General features: G+C 43.8%; 1 protein-coding gene across 4 annotated transcripts in view; it reads left to right on the top strand.

The window, feature by feature from the left end:
* LOC143137405 (1-phosphatidylinositol 4,5-bisphosphate phosphodiesterase delta-3-A-like) overlaps positions 1-20,150 on the top strand; it is a 135,450-nt gene that overhangs the window by 98,932 nt on the left and 16,368 nt on the right. For 2 of the 4 annotated variants that reach the window (XM_076297587.1, XM_076297589.1), the window contains exons 12-13: positions 662-840; positions 19,926-20,061. In XM_076297587.1, coding sequence (XP_076153702.1) covers positions 662-840; positions 19,926-20,061 — 315 coding nt within the window. Of the gene's footprint in view, positions 1-661; positions 841-13,302; positions 15,570-19,925; positions 20,062-20,150 lie in introns of those variants that run through there. The other 2 variants (XM_076297586.1, XM_076297588.1) reach the window with 1 other exon arrangement.

The following is a 20,150-nucleotide window of genomic DNA, read 5'->3' as shown; positions in this document are numbered from 1 at the left end:
TCCTGCATGGCATCCAATTCAAGGCTCACATTGCATCCCAATTTGTTCAACAAAGAAACACCTTTTTTGCCTTTACTTTGTTCATGGCAATGCAGTAAAAAGTTGAGAATTATTATGACTGCATACACCACACATGCTAACACGCAACCTCGGGTCAAGTCAGGTCAGATCAGTTCGTGTCACAGATATGGAGCGCAGAAAGGTCATTTTTCATCACTAAATAAAAAATGACATTTATTTCCGTAAATCACACACCACATATTTCTGTAAATTGCTCAGCCCCAGAGTATCCCACCAACATGGTAATTATATTGCCCGATTCAGGACAGTCTGCCCTACACACACATGAAATGCATGTAGAGCTATGAGCTTGCTGTGGTGAGATGGAGGTGGAGACATGTCGAAATATACAAATTCTTATAATACACTTTTTATATTTTAATTCTTTAAAAATAAAAATAAAATCAATGCTAGTACTAATACATGAAATGATCTGGATATCCTAGACTCTGCTGAAAAAAACAATATACAATATGTGTGTGTGGCACTTAAAATGACCAGAATAAATCCTTATGAATAAAGGTAGTGAAAATGCCCTAAAAACAGCTTAGGGTTCTAAGGGTTAAGTCTAAGTGTGTGTGTGTGTTGTGTGTGTGTGTAGTGGCTCTGAACTTCCAGACGCCGGGCGAGCAGATGGATCTGAACCAGGGCCGTTTCCTGACCAACGGTCGCTGTGGTTACGTGCTGAAGCCGCACTTCCTGTGTCAGAGCGACTCTAACTTCAACCCTGAGAACACAGGGGGAGGACCTGGACACACACCTACGCAGCTCACTATACGGGTAACACGCACACACACACACACACACACACCTACGCAGCTCACTATACGGGTAACACGCACACACACACACACACCTACGCAGCTCACTATACGGGTAACACACACGCACACATTCACACACACACACACACCTACGCAGCTCACTATACGGGTAAGACACACACACACATACACACAAACACACCTACGCAGCTCACTATACGGGTAACACACACACACATACACACACATCTACGCAGCTCACTATACGGGTAACACACACACACACACCCACACCTACGCAGCTCACTATACGGGTAACACACACACACACCTACGCAGCTCACTATACGGGTAACACACACACACACCTACACAGCTCACTATACGGGTAACACACACACCTACTCAGCTCACTATACGGGTAACACACACACACACCTACGCAGCTCACTATACGTGTAACACACACACACACATTCACACACACACACACACCTACGCAGCTCACTATACGGGTAACACACACACACACACACACACACCTACGCAGCTCACTATACGGGTAACACACACACACACCTACGCAGCTCACTATACGGGTAACACACACACACACACAGCTCACTATGCGGGTAACACACACACACACCTACGCAGCTCACTATACGGGTAACACACACACACACACATACACACACCTACGCAGCTCACTATACGGGTAACACACACACACACACACCTACGCAGCTCACTATACGGGTAACACACACACACACACACACCTACGCAGCTCACTATACGGGTAACACACACACACACACCTACGCAGCTCACTATACGGGTAACACATACACACACCTACGCAGCTCACTATAAGGGTAACACACACACACACACCTACTCAGCTCACTATAAGGGTAACACACACACACATACACCTACGCAGCTCACTATAAGGGTAACACACACACACACCTACACAGCTCACTATACGGGTAACACACACACACCTACGCAGCTCACTATAACTATATGTGTGTGTGGGGGGGGGGCCCTGCATGCCATTGTGTGTGTGTGTGTGTGTAATGTGTGTGTGTGTAATGTGTGTGTGTGTGTGTGTGTGCTACACGTGCCTGCATGCCAATGTGTGTGTGTGTGGGGGGGGCCTGCATGCCATTGTGTGTGTGTAATGTGTGTGTGTGTGGGGGGGGGGCTGCATGCCATTGTGTGTGTGTAATGTGTGTGTGTGTGTAATGTGTGTGTGTGTGTGTGTAATGTGTGTGTGGGGGGGGGGGGGGGCTGCATGCCATTGTGTGTGTGTAATGTGTGTGTGTGTGTAATGTGTGTGTGTGTGTGTGTGTTTGTGTGTAATGTGTGTGTGTGTGTGTGTGCTACACGTGCCTGCATGCCATTGTGTGTGTGTAATGTGTGTGTGTGTGTAATGTGTGTGTGCTACACGTGCCTGCATGCCATTGTGTGTGTGTGTGTGTAATATGTGTGCGTGTGTGTGGGGGGGGGGGCTGCATGCCATTGTGTGTGTGTAATGTGTGTGTGTGTGTGTGTAGTGTGGGGGGGGGGGGGGGCTGCATGCCATTGTGAAGTTGAGGTGTGTGTGTAATGTGTGTGTGTGTGTGTGTGTGTGTAAGGGGGGGGGGGGGCTGCATGCCATTGTGAAGTTGTGAAGAATGTGAAGACATTTTGGAGGAACCAAATTTCTTGAAAAATTGTTCCAGAGAGTTTCCCTGTTTGTTCCAGAGAGTATCCCTATTAACTGTTAGTAAGATCATAGTAAGATCAATAAATGTGATGTAGAGGTTCTTATTTTGCTCACGGCATTTCTCCAGGAAGTTTGAACTCTCAATCGCAAACAAGGACGCAAAGTTTGGTCGTTTGAACTACTGGCCCTGGGCAGTCGCACTTGTGTCGTTCCTTGGTAGTTCCAGTTGGTGTCCTGAGCGCCTAACCAAAAATCACAACTGCCTAAACAAAAATTGAGAAGTGGATGTTTATTTCATGACTCAATGATTGATCTATCCTGTAGTGTAGTAGCGTTTAAGTTTTAAATTTGTCTACTACTTGTGGCTGAGTGGATCCTAGTCTTGACGCGTGTTGATGAGGAGTAGTGAAATGATGAGGAGTGGTGGTTTTGTTCCAAGTCGGTCCCTTCTGACCATTTATTGTTGACAGTTTGTTGTAAAGAAAAACAAAAAAATACACTATAAGGCTTTCTATTAAAGTCCAAAAGTCCAAGCTTTAGTCAGCAGAGCAGCACGGTCAAAAGACTGTATGCCCTTCTCAGCCACGCCCACATGCTGCAGCCTACAGCTTTTAAGGTCATCCCCCTGGGGCTCCACCTTCAGCAACCTCCTCCAGGATCCTGTAGGTGGGACAGACAGACCTGTGCCCATACTCAATCCAATCAACCACTCTCACATACATACGCACACAGACATGCACACACATACTTACTCCGGCTAATAAACAAGGAAAATATAAGAATTAACATAAAGCTCAATTTGGCTCCTACATACCGGCCCCTAATTGTATTTGTAGAGGCAAAGACAATTAATTCATTAAATTATAAAAGGAGCCATTTCTATTTGCACCCGAATTATTCTAAATTATTTGCAACTGAAATCTCAAAATATTAAAACAAAGTGAATCAGTTCACTTATCTTTAATCCTTTTTCACTTGTTCTGAACCCATCACAGAAGTGTCATCACCCTCCAGCAGCAAGCAGACTTTAGATACTGGCCTCTCCAGCACACTGGTCTTCGTTTGCAGCTTCACAACTCTGACATGGCCTCTGGTGTCAGGTTTGGCCTCCAAAATTCTTCCAAGTAGCCATGAATTACGAGGGGCTGAGTTGTCTGCGATTAGGACAATGTCTCCAGGGATGAAGTTTCTTTTGACTCTTGACCACTTTTGCCTTTCTTGAAGAAGAGGTAGGTATTCCAGCAGCCATCTCTTCCAGAAGAGCTCTGCTATATACTGGACCTGTCTCCAGCGTCTCCTGTGGTAAAGGTCAGACCTTGAAAACACTCCAGGGGGCAGAAGTGGGTTAGTCCTGAGCAACAAAATGTGATTAGGAGTCAGGGCTTCCAAATCGTGTGGGTCATCAGAAACTTTTGTAATAGGCCGGCTGTTAAGAATCGCCTCAACTTCACAGAAAACAGTGCTTAGGCCTTCATCATCTAGTGTTTGTTGTTTGCAGACTGAACATAAGATATGCCTTACCATTCTGATGAGGCGTTCCCAGCACCCACCATGATGAGAAGCAGTAGGGGGGTTGAAGCTCCAGTGAACTCCCTCCTTCATCAGAGCTTGGTGGATCTTTCTTTGGTCTAATGTTCTGAGTGCTTCTCTTAGTTCCCTTTCTGCACCGACAAGGTTAGTGCCATGATCAGATCTTATGTGTTGTGCCTGGCCTCTTCGGCATAGAAACCTCCTGATGGCATTGATGCACGAGTGTGTATCTAAAGAGTAGGCAACCTCCAGATGTACTGCTCGACTTGTCATGCAGGTAAAGATGACACCATACCTTTTTACTGTGCTCCTTCCCCTTCTCACCTCTAAAGGGCCAAAATAGTCAAGACCAATGTTGGAGAATGGTGGTAAGTCCATGACTAGCCTTTCCCTTGGCAGATCAGCCATCTTTTGTTCACCAGGTTTTCCTCTGTTCTTTCTGTAAGTTACACAGTGAGAGATAATCTTTCTTGAAGCAGAATTAGCACTTGTAATCCAGTATGTTTTACGCACCTGGGATAACATGTGGTTCCTTCCTCCATGTCCAGTTTGAGCATGGACATGGCGTAAGATCAGAGTGGACACATGGTGGTTTTTGGCCAAAATGGCAGGATGTTTTCTTTCCTCAGGCATTGCTGTTCTTCTGAGGCGACCGCCCACTCTGAGGATTCCATTGTCCAGCACTGGATCCAATTTGTATATGCTACTGGTCTTTTTCACATTGGAAGCGCCCTCTTGCAGCATGTTGATTTCATCAGGGAAACTTTGTCTCTGTACGTACGATAGAATAGCCTTTTCTGCCTTTATCAGATCATTCACTGTTATTGCTTCTTTTATGTTGTCTTTGACATACCCTTTTGTCATTCTGGTTACCCTTAGAGTCTGCTTACAATCTTTCTTTGAGTCATTTCCTTTCTGCACAAGGTGTTTTAATGCTTCTTTCACTTTAAGGATCCATGCAACAGCTACTCTCAACTTCAGCCAATCTGAAAAGTGATTGAGCAATTTGTCTGTGGGCCTTTCCTCACATGTCCGCATAATTGCATTCACTGTTGCAGATTTCCTCACCTCTGGATCATCTTCACAAAGTTCAACATTGTCCACTGATTCATTCGGCCAGTCCTCTTCTGATGACCAAAGGAACTCTGGTCCAGAGATCCACCTTGGGTTCCTCATGAACCTCTCTGCGCTCACACCTCTAGAGCAGTCGTCTGCGGGGTTTCTCTTTGTGTCAATATACCTCCACTGATTGACTTGTGTAGCCTCCCTAATCCTAGATGTCCTATTCGCCACATAGGTATGAAAACGAGTGTGGTCATTTGAGATATACTTTAAGACAGATGTGCTGTCAGACCAAAACACTGACCTATCTGTAGGTGGCGGCAATTCTTTTTTTAACATGTTATCCACTTTAACTGACAAAGCTGCAGCTGCTAATTCCAACCTTGGGATGGTCTGTCGTTTTAATGGAGCTACTCTTGACTTGCCAATCAAGAATGATACATAGACTTTCCCTTCTCCATTTGTCATTCTGAGATAGCTGACTGTTCCATAGCCTAGCTCGCTGGCATCAGAGAAGTGGTGAATCTGGTTTTGCACTGACTCACCAAAATCATTTGACTTAAAGCAGCGTGAAACTTTAAAGTCTGTGAGTTGTGAGAGACTTCCGGTCCATTTGGTCCACTGGTCAGAAAGTGTGTTGGGAATGGTCATGTCCCATCCAAGGTCCTGTCGGCACAATTCCTGTAACAACAGTTTAGCTGGCAAGGTAAGTGGAGACAGAAAGCCTAATGGATCATATATAGAGCTTACCATTGATAGGATGCCCCTTCTGGTAAGTGCACGCTCACTGATGGTGATGTTGAACTTGAAGGAGTCACTTTGGACACACCATTGAAGTCCTAAGGCTCGTTCCATGGGCAATGGATCTTTGCTTAAGTCCAAGTCTTTTATCTCTTTAACTCTGTCTTCTTGTGGGACAGCACCAAGGACAGCTCTGCTGTTGCTTACCCATTTTGACAAATGGAAGCCTCCTCTATGACAGACTTCAGTGAGGTCTGAGATGAGCTCCATTGCTTTTAGTTCTGTGGGCATAGATTTTAAACAATCATCTACATAAAAGTGTTCTATAATTGTGTTTGTTACCTCAGGAGGGAAGTTGTTTGCATTGTCCTGTGCAGTCTTTCTGAGAGCAAAGTTGGCTATGCTTGGTGAAGAGACTGCACCAAACAAATGAACAGTCATGCGATATTCCACTGGAGCATCATCCACATTCCCTTGTGGCCACCATAAGAAGCGCAGGAAGTCCGTGTCACTTTCAGTCACCTGGACTTGGTGGAACATGGCCTGTATGTCCGCCATCAGCGCTATTGGTTCTTCTCGGAAACGTGTCAGCACTCCAATCAGCGTGTTCGTCAAATTTGGGCCTTGGAGTAGTTCAGAGTTAAGGGATGTCCCCTGAAAGGTTGCACCACAATCAAAGACTACTCTAATGGTCTTCTTTTTTGGGTGATATACCCCATGATGAGGGATATACCAAACCTTTCCATCTGTCCTATACAGTTGTGCAAAGGGAACCATTTCAGCGTAGCCTTTGTGAATGACATCACTGAGGAACTCTGTATACTCCCTTTGATAGTACGGATCTCTTTTGAACTTCCTTTTCAGATTCAACAGGCGCTGTTCTGCAACAACGCGGTTGTTGGGCATTGTGATGTTATCTGATTTGAAAGGTAAGTTAATGCAGTAGTGACCCTCTTTCACTTTCACAGATTCATTGACAATGTTCAGGAATTTCTTGTCATTCACTGACATTTCAGTTTTTTCTTCATAGGCCTTCTCGTTGAAATCTGTGTTGTATTGACTCACCAGAAGTTCTTGCAGGTCGACCAAGGAGATCCTATTGGCAGTCACTGTGGCAATTTCCACACCTTTGCTGCATCCTCCCAATGGACCATTTATCACCCAGCCTAACAGGGTTTTAACGGCATAAGGCCCATGTTTTTGTGAATTGATCACTTGCCAGGGTTCCATCATATTTGCTGCGTTCATTCCAATGAGCAAGTCAACATCAGAGTCTATCTGGGGTAAGTGGATTTCACTGAGGTAAGGCCATTCCTTTAAGTCCTCCTGTGTTGGGATGTTGTGTTTTGTCACTGGCATGGACTTTTGAGTGTAAACTTCAGTTATAGGCATGAATTTGCTACTTTTCAGCTCACTCACTTCCAGTCCTGACAGCAACACACTCTTGACAGGTCTTTCATATGACAATGTTCTCAATAACACAGTGGTTTGTTTTCCTTCCAGGCTTAACTTCTGCGCCAGCCTTTCCGTGCAGAATGTTGTTGAACTTCCCGGATCGAGAAAAGCATAAGTTTGAATGATCCTGTTTCCTTTAACAGATTTCACTTGAACAGGTAAAATTGAAAGTGCACATTTAGAGTTCCCGGCCCCATTATGCCTACAGATGTTTGATGACACAGTTGGGATGGGCTGTGGTGGTTCCACTGACCTGGAAGTCTCACCTTTGACCTGAAAGTTGATGTGAAGCACACTGGGATGGTTTCGGTTGCACATGTTGCATGACAGACGGTCCTTGCAGTCCTTGCTTAAGTGCCCTTTGCACAAACAACCAAAACAGAGTCCCTTTTCTTTTAAAAGGTTTAACTTTTCCCTGTGGGTTTTCTTCCTGAGGTCAGAGCAATGCTCTACTTTGTGGGCACCTTCACAGCAGAGGCATTTGGGAATTGGATCATTGCTGTTCAAGCTTTGAGCCACTGGAGTGCTCAGTGTTGCCACATTAGCTGTATAAGAAGACTTGGGCCTAGAGATGGACTTACTGATATTGAGACTTCTCCTGCCCGCAACCTTGTCTTGTATGTCTCCAAATATTGGGTTGGAACAAATCTTTGTTTGTTTCCCAATGAACTGAACAAGATCTGCAAATGTGATAGCGCTGTTGTTCTCCAACCTTTCTTGAGCTTTAGTCCGCCATTTATCCCGCAACTTGTAGGGCAATTTCATGACAATGGCTTTCAAGGTGGAAGCTACATTCAGTTCTTTCATGTAATCCAGCCTTTCCATGGTATTACAGCATCCTTTGAGATACAAGGCATAGTCGTTCAAGGCCTTTGGGTCTTCAGGCTTTATGGTAGGCCAATTAAGTACTTTCTCAATGTAAGCTGTAGAAATTGTATACTCATTGCCAAAATGTTCGTGCAACAGGCGTTTGGCTCTGAGATAGCCTTGGTTTCTATCCATGTGCTGGCAACTTTTTACTAACTCTCTAGCTTGACCCTTTGTGTACTGCTCAAGGTAAAACAATCTGTCTTGTGCATCTTCAGTTTTCATCTCAATGTTGTGCTCAAAAGATGACATAAATGACCCGAACTGCAAGATGTCCCCTTCAAAGATGGTAACACTTTTGGGTGGCAATAAAGACAATTGCTGTTGCTTGAGTAGCATAGATGTGATTTCATTTTGTCTATTCAAAATATTTATCAGATTACCAGAGGTTGCACTGTCTTGTACTGGCCTGCGCTGTTCTTGTCCTTGATGTGTTTTCACAGGACCTTCTGTGTCTGCATGTGATTTTACAATAACATCATCAGCCAGCTGTTTATATTCTGTACTAAGCTCAATTCTTTCTGAGAGATCATGAGATTTCTCCACAATAGTTTGCCGAAGAACATTACCTCTTTGCACTGACTGTGGCCTTTGAGCTGCACCTATAGCCTCTTGGGTGTCCTGGAGTAGCCAGTGTTCTTTGTCGTCCTCACCCGAACCTGCTTGTCTGCTGCGCGGTTGGAACAAGGGTATATGCTGCACACCATGCCTGGGTCGAACAGTCCTTCCACCGAGCATGTTAGTGGTTTGAGGTCCTGCACGCAAGGTTTCCATTTCCTGTAGGTACTCGTTCATTCCATCCACTGGAGTGGAAGCCACTTGCTCTTCAGCACCAGCCAACACTGCAAGCTTGGCATTTACAGCAGAGAGCTCAGCTTCAAAGTCCAGAGTCTCCTTTTGCCTCTTTAATTCCTCTCTTTCTTTTCTTAGACATTCTTCCTTTTCTTCTAAAGCATGTCTTTCTTTCAGAGCGGCAGTCTTGACTACAAGAACGGCCTTCTCAGCCTCTGCTACCAGTCTGGCTGATGCTGTACTAACATTTGTCCCTTTGCTTGATGCCCGAGTTACCACAGAGATGCTGTCCTGAGGACGAACTTCCTCCTCTTTCTCAGGTGGTGGTAAAACTGGTGAGAGCAAAGTTGGACAAGATTGAATCCACTCTTCTGCCTTGGCCTTAAACATTTCAATGGTCCTCATTTTTGGTTCATACCACTGCTTTGTGTCTTTAACATGCTCATCCTTTGACAGGAAAGTTTGATAATGCTTGTGAACTTCATTAAAACTCTTCAGCATTTCTATGTATTTCTGAAAATCCTTTTTAACTTCCTCTACATTTGCTTGATCAGACATAAGTTTATTTATCTTATTCATTTTGCGAGTCATTGCAGCACTTCTATTCTTTCTAACATTTTTTGCATCTTCACATGTCAAAGCCTTTCTTAACTCAATTTCTTCCAGCTCTCCTAGAGGTGAAGAAGCCGTGGGATTGGCATCCATCTTGATAACTAAACAAAGTTTTTTGTTCAACTTGACAAACTTAAAAGTAATTTTTCTTTCAAACTTTAACTCAATATTCCTCAAAACTGATTCTTCTTAAGATACTAAACAAGATTCCTTTCAAAGTTTCTTCATTAACATACCGATTGATCCAGATTCCCTTGGATTAACTTTGGGCTTTCAAACAATCCAGAGTGACACTCACTTCCTTTGTTCCAGTTTCCAGTTGCATGCATAGAAATCCATTCATCCAATGTCATCCAATGTTCCAAGAATCCATCCAGGGTAGTCTTTTGACTAAATTGTAGTAGCGTTTAAGTTTTAAATTTGTCTACTACTTGTGGCTGAGTGGATCCTAGTCTTGACGCGTGTTGATGAGGAGTAGTGAAATGATGAGGAGTGGTGGTTTTGTTCCAAGTCGGTCCCTTCTGACCATTTATTGTTGACAGTTTGTTGTAAAGAAAAACAAAAAAATACACTATAAGGCTTTCTATTAAAGTCCAAAAGTCCAAGCTTTAGTCAGCAGAGCAGCACGGTCAAAAGACTGTATGCCCTTCTCAGCCACGCCCACATGCTGCAGCCTACAGCTTTTAAGGTCATCCCCCTGGGGCTCCACCTTCAGCAACCTCCTCCAGGATCCTGTAGGTGGGACAGACAGACCTGTGCCCATACTCAATCCAATCAACCACTCTCACATACATACGCACACAGACATGCACACACATACTTACTCCGGCTAATAAACAAGGAAAATATAAGAATTAACATAAAGCTCAATTTGGCTCCTACATGTAGCTTTATTTTGATTAAGAGACTGACTCTGATACTTGGCTCATTTTTGCTATTTATGTTAATTCGAGTATTGCCTTGTTTTTTGATAAGATAGTATTATAATCTTCACAGACTCTTAAAATCACCACAGTGATAAATGGTGTAGTGGCTTAAGCAGGGGACTTGCTATCCCAGTGTTGTAGGTTCAATTTTCTTATGATGTGAGATTATTCTCTTGCTTCTCGCTACCTGCAGGTGAACTAGTGTGACACATAGATTCAATTGTTTTTGACTGATGTCTTGTACCTATTGGTCTCTTGATGTCGAGTAACTATACATAAATATGTATGGTCAAAACCTATTGTTGTTTCTCGTAGACTTCTCTTACTCAGAGGTGAAAAGAAGAAATAGGATGCGAAATTCGGCCGACACTCTGCCGTTAACTCATTGAGTGCCAAAAATGTAATATTACGTTTTTCCTTCCCATGTGTTGAGTGCCAAAAACGTAATATTGCGTTTTTAGCTTTTTTATTATTATTACGAAACTAGACACTCTAACACACCTTATATGTGATTTTAGGAACTCTGTGATGAATGGAAATGAAAAATATGACGATCGAAAACTCATGAAAACGCACAATCTGGACATTTTATCATAACTCGGTTGCCGCTTTGGGTCGAATCAGTGACGCATGCACGTCAGCTCAAAACCCGGCCATTTTCGTGGGTCTATCACTCTGGCAGTCTCGCCAGGTCACTTCCCGGAACCTTTACAGGCAACACTTCATATTTCATGAAAGACGTTATATCTCCATTTCTAGAAAAAAAACAGCGATTTTGATGAAAACTAGCCACTGTTTAGCTTGGGATTTCTCAGGAACAGAGGTGTGTAGAAATACACAGTTTGCACCCACTGAGAGCTTAAAGTCTTACCTTTCAAACGAGCCATTGTATGTGTTCATAGCTATAACACAGAATATGCTGTGGCTGTACAAAAATCATCAACAATGGTCTAGATTGCTGGCACTCTAGGACAAAGCTTCCGAAAACAGCTTGGCATTCAATGAGTTAAGCCAAGAGACATTTTTGATACCCAGAAATTCGTCTAGGCTATATATGTGACCAGGCATGGCAAAACCAGGCACATGTCTCTCCAGAGACATTTTGAGTTATTCACAGACTCCGAAAGTGTAGTTTCAAAGCTATCCAATGATGTCTCACTCATGGATATCTGATAATATTTGAATAAGTTGTAGCCATTTTAAAGTATACACATCTCAAAGCTACAAGCTGAGAAATCAGGCTTTCCAATTGGACTACTTTCTCCCTCAATCCATGGGAGGGGAACACAATGGTCCTCATTTACATGACATTAAGATCAACCCTCCCCCCTGTCACGGTCACTGATCTGTCAGCCTGCAGTGCTAATGACCCATCGAAACTATCTGTAATGGGTTACAGAACCAGCTAGTAGCAATGGATAAAGTAGTCTAAAACAAACATGAGAGTATGTTATTTTGAATGAACACCCAGAGCAAGGCACAAGGTTGGCAATGGATTTAGCAGGTTTAGCAATGGATAAAATAGTCTAAAACGCAAACTAAACAAACATGAGATCACGTTTGCAAACCCTGTTAATTTGAATGCACATACGATGCAAGGCACCCTGCCATCAGTCAAAACAAGACATTCTCGCATTGTTCAAATTAATTGCCCACCGAAACTATCTGTAATGGGTTTTGGCTAGTAGCCTATGGTGCCAATAGCTAACGACAGTAGGCCTACGTTAGCTAGTAGCAATGGATAACGTTTCTAACACACAAACTTTATCCCCGTCAAATGTAACTGTGGAAATATTATCTGTTATCTTACGATCTAGCTCCTCTGCTGCCAGACCGAGAGATTCTTCCTCGTTGTAATTATCTTCGGCTAAGGTCAGCTCTAGATTAGGGATGTTCTCCAATGTAATGAAGTCGCCTTCATCATCAGATTCAGGTCATCTGCAATCCGCTGTGCTTTGTCCATCTCCATTCCAATTGTAAACAAACAGCATGCTGGTTCAGTAACGGTACGGATCCACTTGTACTTCTTTTTGTCGTGTCGCATTCCACTCTAGTCCTATGGGTGACGTCAAGCGACTTTAACGCGCCCGCAAAGCATCCCGGGAAGGCAGCGCTGCATTTGAAATAATGTAGCGCGACAAAAAAGCTGGCCGATGCCCAGCTTTATGCAAATGATTCCGTTGAACGCTACGCGGCTATCCAATAGGAGTAGAGCACAGGGGCAACGGTGAGAAGTCCTTTCGCTGGTCCTTTGTTCTAGACGCCGTACTACAAAAATGCTCATGAAACTTTAGTTCCTAGTGCTAATAAAATGGAGGAAAAGTTGATTGTGGCGGTAGCTGGCTTCCCCAATCTATATGACCCGTCCTTGTTGTCCTACAGGGACAACGACCAACGCAATTCTGCCTGGAGGAGGGTGGCAGAGATTGTTGGAGTCCCTGGTGGGTTTTTATGAGTTTGCACTGTGTAAATTAAAATGTTAATTTAACAGATGAGTTGTAATGGTAGCAGAAAGCACCCTGTGTGCATCTGCAGACGTGTTCTCATAGGCTAGTAGTTCGAGGGATTTAAAAAAACTAAATACATAAATAAATAACTCATGACAGATCTGACCATTGACATGAAGGTAAAAACAATAGCTTAAAATCAATAATTAGCAGTAGTTGCACAGGCATATTCACATATTCATAGCCTACATACATGTTCATATATATATATATATATATATATATATATATGTGTATATATATATATGTGTGTGTGTGTTTATTATTAGAGATGTTTGCCGCTCACGCTGGAAAAGTCTGAGGGACCAGTTCACCAGGGAGAAGAGAAAGGAGAGGGAGAGGAAGAGGAGTGGGGCTGGGGCCTCATCAGCTCGGCCATGGAGGTATATGGCTGTGATGGGGTTCCTGGCCCCATTCCTGGAGGCCAGGCCAACCACCTCCAACCTGCCCCGTCAAGCTACCCCTGCCACACTCCCCTCAGCTGCACCCACCCCCCTAGCTGCACCTACCCCGTTAGCTGCACCCACCCCCTAGCCGCACCTACCCTGTTGGCTGCACCCACCCCCCTAGCTGCACCTACCCCGTTGGCTGCACCCACCCCCCCAGATGCACCTACCCTGCTGGCTGCACCCACTCCAATCAGAGAGGTGGCTGGAGACCTGGAGGAGGCAGGCCCTTCCACCTCGGATTTCAGGCCTCAGATGCGCAAGAAGAGAACAAAGGCCATGTCAGTCTTCGAGCGTGAGCTGTTGAACAGGCTGGAAGAGGCAGGCAATGAGCCATCACCACCTCCTACTCCTCCTCCTCCTCCTCCACCTCCTCCAGCTGCTCTCTCCTCAGCTGATGAGGACGACATTTTTTTCTTGAGCCTCCTGCCAGCCATACGTAGGATGAGTGTGGCAAAGAGGGCGGAGGTCAAAGGTCAAAGGTCAAATGTACAGCTTGGTTTACCAGGCTGATGTAGAGGGAAGGGAGTGATTTTTTTATTTTTTTTATTTATGTTCATGTTTGTGTTTATGTTCAGGTTTATATTTATTAACTCTTGAGTTTGTTAATTTTGTAAGTTTGTTCATTTCATTTTGTTAAATAAATATTGGAGCTGTTTCAATGGTGTGCATGACTATCATTTTTATCAGTGTTCTTTATTCTGTAGGGTTTATGCTTGCTGTGCACATTTGCTAACCCGAGATAGATAGGTAGATGGATTAGATAGCTTTATTGTAACTGTACAAGTACAATATAATGTTGTTTGGATGAATTCTGTTGACACCCACATGAGAAAGAGAAACTTTAGAGGTAATAACTTCAGTAATAACTGCACAAAAGTAAGTGGGAAAAAGATAACTGACAAGATGTGTATTGTATATACACAGAATGAATAGTTTAATGACAAAGGTGGGTTAGAACAGGTGAATTTAATGACAAGGGTGGGTTAAAACAGATGAGTTGTCTGAAGGGGTGAGGGGAGGTGTGTAGTACTTTAACATCCCTGTGAAATGGTTTAGTTTGGTTGTTCAGACTGAAAGGGCTCTATATGTTTTTACATACAGTATAAGGGATGAAAATGCTGTGTGAAGGTGGAGTCTGGTGTATCATATCTATGCTTTACATTTCCATGTGTTATAATCATGGAACAAGGACCTTTGTTTTTAAAGAGCAGTGTATGTATAATGCTTGTGCTACTTTGGAATTACGCTTTTAAAGGACAATGTGGGTGGCTCTTAAAAGAGCCGTTGTGTTATGCAGCTGCTGGATCTGTCTATGGCTGGACCTGCCAAGGAACAGCACCCTCTCCGCTGAAATAAGAGGAGAAGTTGCCTCTCACTCTCAAGGCCTCCCGTGTGGCGTTGTTCGCAGACATCCTGGAAACTCCCCGGAGGCAACTACCATCATCAGGCCTGCGGTAACTACCTGCCCTCTGCCTTCTCCTCAGGGTCATGACGCGCAGGTAGTTGTGGAGCACGCAAGTGGCTCTGACACACGCCTCAGCAGTGGTGGGGCTGACAGCCATCACTCTTCTGTACATCCTCCACTGCGAAGACAGAATGCCAAAAGCACACTCGACTACAAGCCTGGCACGACTGAGGCGGTAGTTGTATACCCTCTGCTCTCCAGGCACATGGGGGCCAGGGAAAGGGCACATGAGGTTACGGCGGAGGGGAAATGCCTCATCACCCACAAAAACAAAGGGCATTGGACCACGATGCTCAGATCCAGGGATGACCGCATCTTCAGGGAGGTCCAGGGTGCCATCTCGGAGGCCCTCACCAAAAGCCGAGTTGTAGAGGGAGCCGCCATCACTCGTCCTGCCATATCCGCCGACGTCGACTACCCTGAAGAGGTAGTCAGCATCTACCACAGCCAACAGCATGATGGAGTATGTGCCCTTGTAATTGTAGTAGAGGGAGCCGGAGTTGTCTGGGGCCTCGATGACCACGTGCTTCCCATCCACCGAACCAAGACAGTTGGGCAAGTTCCAGCGATGGCTGAACCCTTCTGCTATGGCACGCCAGTCCTCCATGCATGGTGCAGGCAGGTACTCAGGCAGCAGGGCATCCCAGATGGCAGCTGACACCTCTTTCACCACTCTTCCTACGGTGCAGCGGCCCACCCTGTAGTTGCTGGATATTGTCCTGAATGAATCCCCAGTGGCGACGTGGCTTCTTCCTCCGGAGGTAAAGCAGAGCAGCTACAAAAATTCTTCTCTGTTTTCGATTCATGGCTAAATGACTGCTCAACGAAATCCATATTTATACACATCACTTCTCCCTCGAAATTTCAAAATTGAGAGGGAAGAAATTAGGTTGGTTTCGAGCTAATGTTTTAAAAACACTTCATCATCATCACAACATCATCCGCCGCTGGCTTATCACGCCCATAGCGTAAACTTGAGGAACGCCCACACACGACTGAACGTGGGGAGGCAGCGCGACATCTATGCGACACGACAAAAAGAAGTGAAGTACAAGTGGATCCGTACCGTAAGTAGCCAAGAGGTTACTTCTAGCATACAGCTGATTGGCCGACAAAACAAAAGAGCACTAATAGTCACGCCCAATTCAAACGCTGGTTTACTTCCTGAAACTTAACCATTTTCAAAGACAAAATATATACACTTTTAAAGCAACCAATGCTGTTATCTGAAAAATGGAATTGCTTCTTTAGGACTTCAACTTGCACATTCTGCAAAAAAACTAAAATAACTAATTTTGAAAAAAAAAAACTTCAAAGTCGTTTTTCGTGACTTGCGTCTCTGCGACTTGAGCCTGGTTTTGCCATGCCTGGTCACATGTTTTTTCCAACATAAATATTTAACACAAATAATGACTCATATTGGTCGGCTTAAGTTAACTGTTTTATATGCTTGCAATAGGTTTAGGTTGTTGCTGATGGCATTGACAATGCCAGCAGTAATCACTCGGTTTAAATTAGAAAAATGTCGAGGCCGTGGCAGAGAATTTCTAGGGGATGGGGTATTACACGTTGCCACTGTTTCCACCAATAATCTGTATCGCTGCATCATCAACAACGTTGTTGGAACTATGGTGTTCGAACGCTGGAGGTAGCGAATTGCGACACAGGTATGATGCTTTATGGAAACAGGTGTAACAATGTCGTTGTTTGGTCGCCAGTTGTGTCATACCATGGTGGTTGAGCAACGTCGTTGCTAACTTTTCTAGAAACAACCTCCTGCATAGGGCTTCTTTGAGGCATGTGCACAAGAGAACAGGACATGGGGGAAGAAATCATATGTTGAAAAATATTGGATAATAAATGCTAGCTCAGCTGCCAAAAAGATTCTGACCAAATGTGTTGTGTGCAGAAGATACAGAGCCAGAGTTGGAGAACAAAAGATGTCCGATCTACCGCAGGAAAGACTTCAGCCTGACTCACCTCCCTTTACCAACACCAGGGTGGACTGCTTTGGTCCTTTTCAAATTAAACAAGGAAGAGCACTGGCAAAGAGATACGGTGTGCTGTTCACTTGCATGACCAGCAGAGCTGTTCATATTGAAGTGGCCATCTCATGTATCAATCCTGTGAGATTTTTCATTTGTAGGAGGGGCCAAGTGAAGCACAGGCAGTCAGACAATGGAAATAACTTTGTTTAGCGCAAAAAAGGAACTGCAATTTTAAACAGTCGCCCTATAACAACAGTCACCACTGACCCTCAAGACTTGCATCCACTCACACTGAATGATCTGCTACTCAAAACTAAGCCAGCTCTCTCACCCGGTGTATTGAGCTCTTTGGTCTTTTTGGTGTTGAGAGAGCACTTAGCCTCTATTTCCCACTTCTCATACAGATCAGGCCAAAAAGGCTTATTATATATACAGTACAGGCCAAAAGTTTGGACACACCTTCTCATTCAATGTGTTTCCTTTATTTTCATGACTATTTACATTGTAGATTCATCAAAACTATTAATGAACACATGTGGAATTATGTACTTAACAAAAAAGTGTGAAATAAAGTTGCTATTTCTTTTTTATTTAATACCATATTCAGCAAGCTATAACTTGACAAATATTCATCTGTGGGCCAAATAACTTTGCATTCATTCACAGTTTTGATGCCTTCAGTGAGAATCTATAATGTAAAGTCATGAAAATAAAGAAAACGCATTGAAATGTGAAGGTGTGTCCAAACTTTTGGCCTGTATTGTAGATTATATCCCTACATACTTTTAACAACCCTTGCTAAAACTACCTGTCAAATGAAAATTTCCTTCAGTCCATCTATGCCACTTCTGTAACAAACTTTCATCTACACATTCTGCCCCATACTTGAAATACATGCGTCGTGAGTAGGGTTGGGTATCGTTTGGGTTTTATCCGATACCGGTGGTAAATCGATACTTTTAAAATGGTGCCGGTGCCTGAACCGGTACTTTGTTTTTAAAATGTTTTAAATTAAAATGGTCTAAAGCTTGAATTCCTTTTTTTTATAAGACAAATTGAAAAATGAACATGAAATTGAACTGTTATTTTCAATTTACTATCAATATCTCATTGCTCCTACGAATAATACATTTAAATGTTAAAACAGCTCTGCTGTGTAGGCGGTTTGCCATAAGGTATGTTAAAACCGCTTGCCATAGAACTGCCAGGTTCTGCCATGGACAACGGCATTTGCAAGCAAGCTAATCTAACAGGGACTCTACTTCCCAGTTAATTCAGTGTGTTCCCAAATGTTTCAAGAAATTTCATGTCTTAAAGGAGAATTCCGGTGTGATTTTGACCTAAAGTGTTTTGAAACATGATACCGAGTGTGAACGTATGTCTCATAGCCCATCTCGGCTTGTCCCCTGCACTCCGAAATCTGGCGCTAGTTAGCCGATGCTACCAACAAGGCGGTCAATGGTGGTGCCTCGGCATCGGCACAGCCATGCAAATAAATCACTGTTTTACACCATTTACGAGGCTCAATGTATCTCCACACTTCATTGGTAGACTTCCGAGGGCCCTGACATTTAAAACGAGACATTGAGAACTTTGAAAAAGCACTGGTAGTTTACTTACAAGACGATTTATACAGACAGTATCTTCTCGAGGTTTAGCGTTTGCAGCCATCTTGAATTTAGTCACGATAAGTCGAGCGACGAGTAAGAATGAACAGGTATGATAAGGAATCAGATTCCAAAAATAATTCCGTGGAAATGCATGGATTCCAGTTGCTGCTACTGGAAGAAACTAATCCATGCATTTCCACAGAATTATTTTTGGAATCTGAATCTGTAAAACAGTGATTTATTTGCATGGCTGTGCCGATGCCGAGGCACCACCATTGACCGCCTTGTTGGTAGCATCGGCTAACTAGCGCCAGATTTCGGAGTGCAGGGGACAAGCCGAGATGGGCTATGAGACATACGTTCACACTCGGTATCATGTTTCAAAACACTTTAGGTCAAAATCACACCGGAATTCTCCTTCAACCTATAACATGCAGTAGTTTTGAACATGTTAGGCTACATGTCGGTGTTGAAGTGTTTAGATTCCCAGCGCTAGCCTAGTAGGCATTTTAACAGCAACTATGGCTATGCGCTAACACCAGTCAGCTGAGTTTAATTAGCGATAGCGTAGCCTACGGAGATGGTTTCGTAGCCTCTTTGACAGCTCAGTGACATCAGGTATGTAACCTACATATTTATGTTTTTTGCCAGCCAACTTTTAACATGATCTTCATATTCATTGTGATGCTATATGGGCCTCATGCACATGAAAGATTAATATCATGCCATTATGTTGTTAAACACACCGTGAAATAAAGTTTTCACCTTACAACTTTGCTGATAACATTTCAAATAAATGCCAGTTAGCGCATTAGTAAGGATATTGTGTAACGTATAGGCTAGCCTACTGTTGATGTTTCATAGCCTTTTGCTTGCGTGTAGTTAGGCCCACTGCTAGATTTTGACAGGAGCTCGCGATATCGCTTTAAAGCTACTTGGGCTCACGCAAGATGTCGAACACAGTCCACTCACCTATGTGGTGCACCCCTCTGGTTTATACATCCAGTGTTCATGCTAGCTAACTGTATCTGGATGTGTTTCTATCAGAGCAAGACGTTAGAGATGGCGCATGACATGCAGTGATGCCTCGTATAAAATAAATAAATAAATAAAACGCTATTTAAGCACCAAAATGAGGCACCGAAATCCATGTTGTTATTCGATGCAGTTACTACCGTTTGCGTCGGCACCGGTGCCATATTAGAACCAACCCTAGTTGTAAGCATCCCGGACTATCAAGTGTTTTAATCAATTTAAAGCTATTGTTCCCTCCCATAACTGCGTGCCCCATATTTGAAAGGGAACACCAATCGGCCAAACTCCATAGTGTTTAAGAATGTTAATGATTAAGTATGTGTGTGTGTGTGCGTGTGTTCTCAGGTGATCTCGGCGCAGCAGCTGCCAAAGGTGAACACCGATCGGCCGAACTCCATCGTGGACCCTCAGGTGTGGGTAGAGATCCACGGGGTGGCCATCGACTCCACCCGCGAGAAAACACACCGCGTGGACAACAACGGTCTATCACACTCACACAATCCACTGTGAATGCTCTGTGTGTGTGTGTTTCTATAGCCATTTTCAGACATCTAGGTCCGGATCTCAAAT

Source organism: Alosa pseudoharengus, unplaced genomic scaffold (assembly GCF_046254945.1).
Source record: "Alosa pseudoharengus isolate Yale_2024_CS ecotype anadromous, Long Island Sound unplaced genomic scaffold, YU_APseudo_1.1 YU_APseudo_1.1_scf_21, whole genome shotgun sequence".
NCBI classification, from domain to species: domain Eukaryota; kingdom Metazoa; phylum Chordata; class Actinopteri; order Clupeiformes; family Clupeidae; genus Alosa; species Alosa pseudoharengus.
The sequence above is the reverse complement of the archived record's forward strand: the minus strand, read 5'-3'. Positions and strand labels throughout refer to the sequence as shown.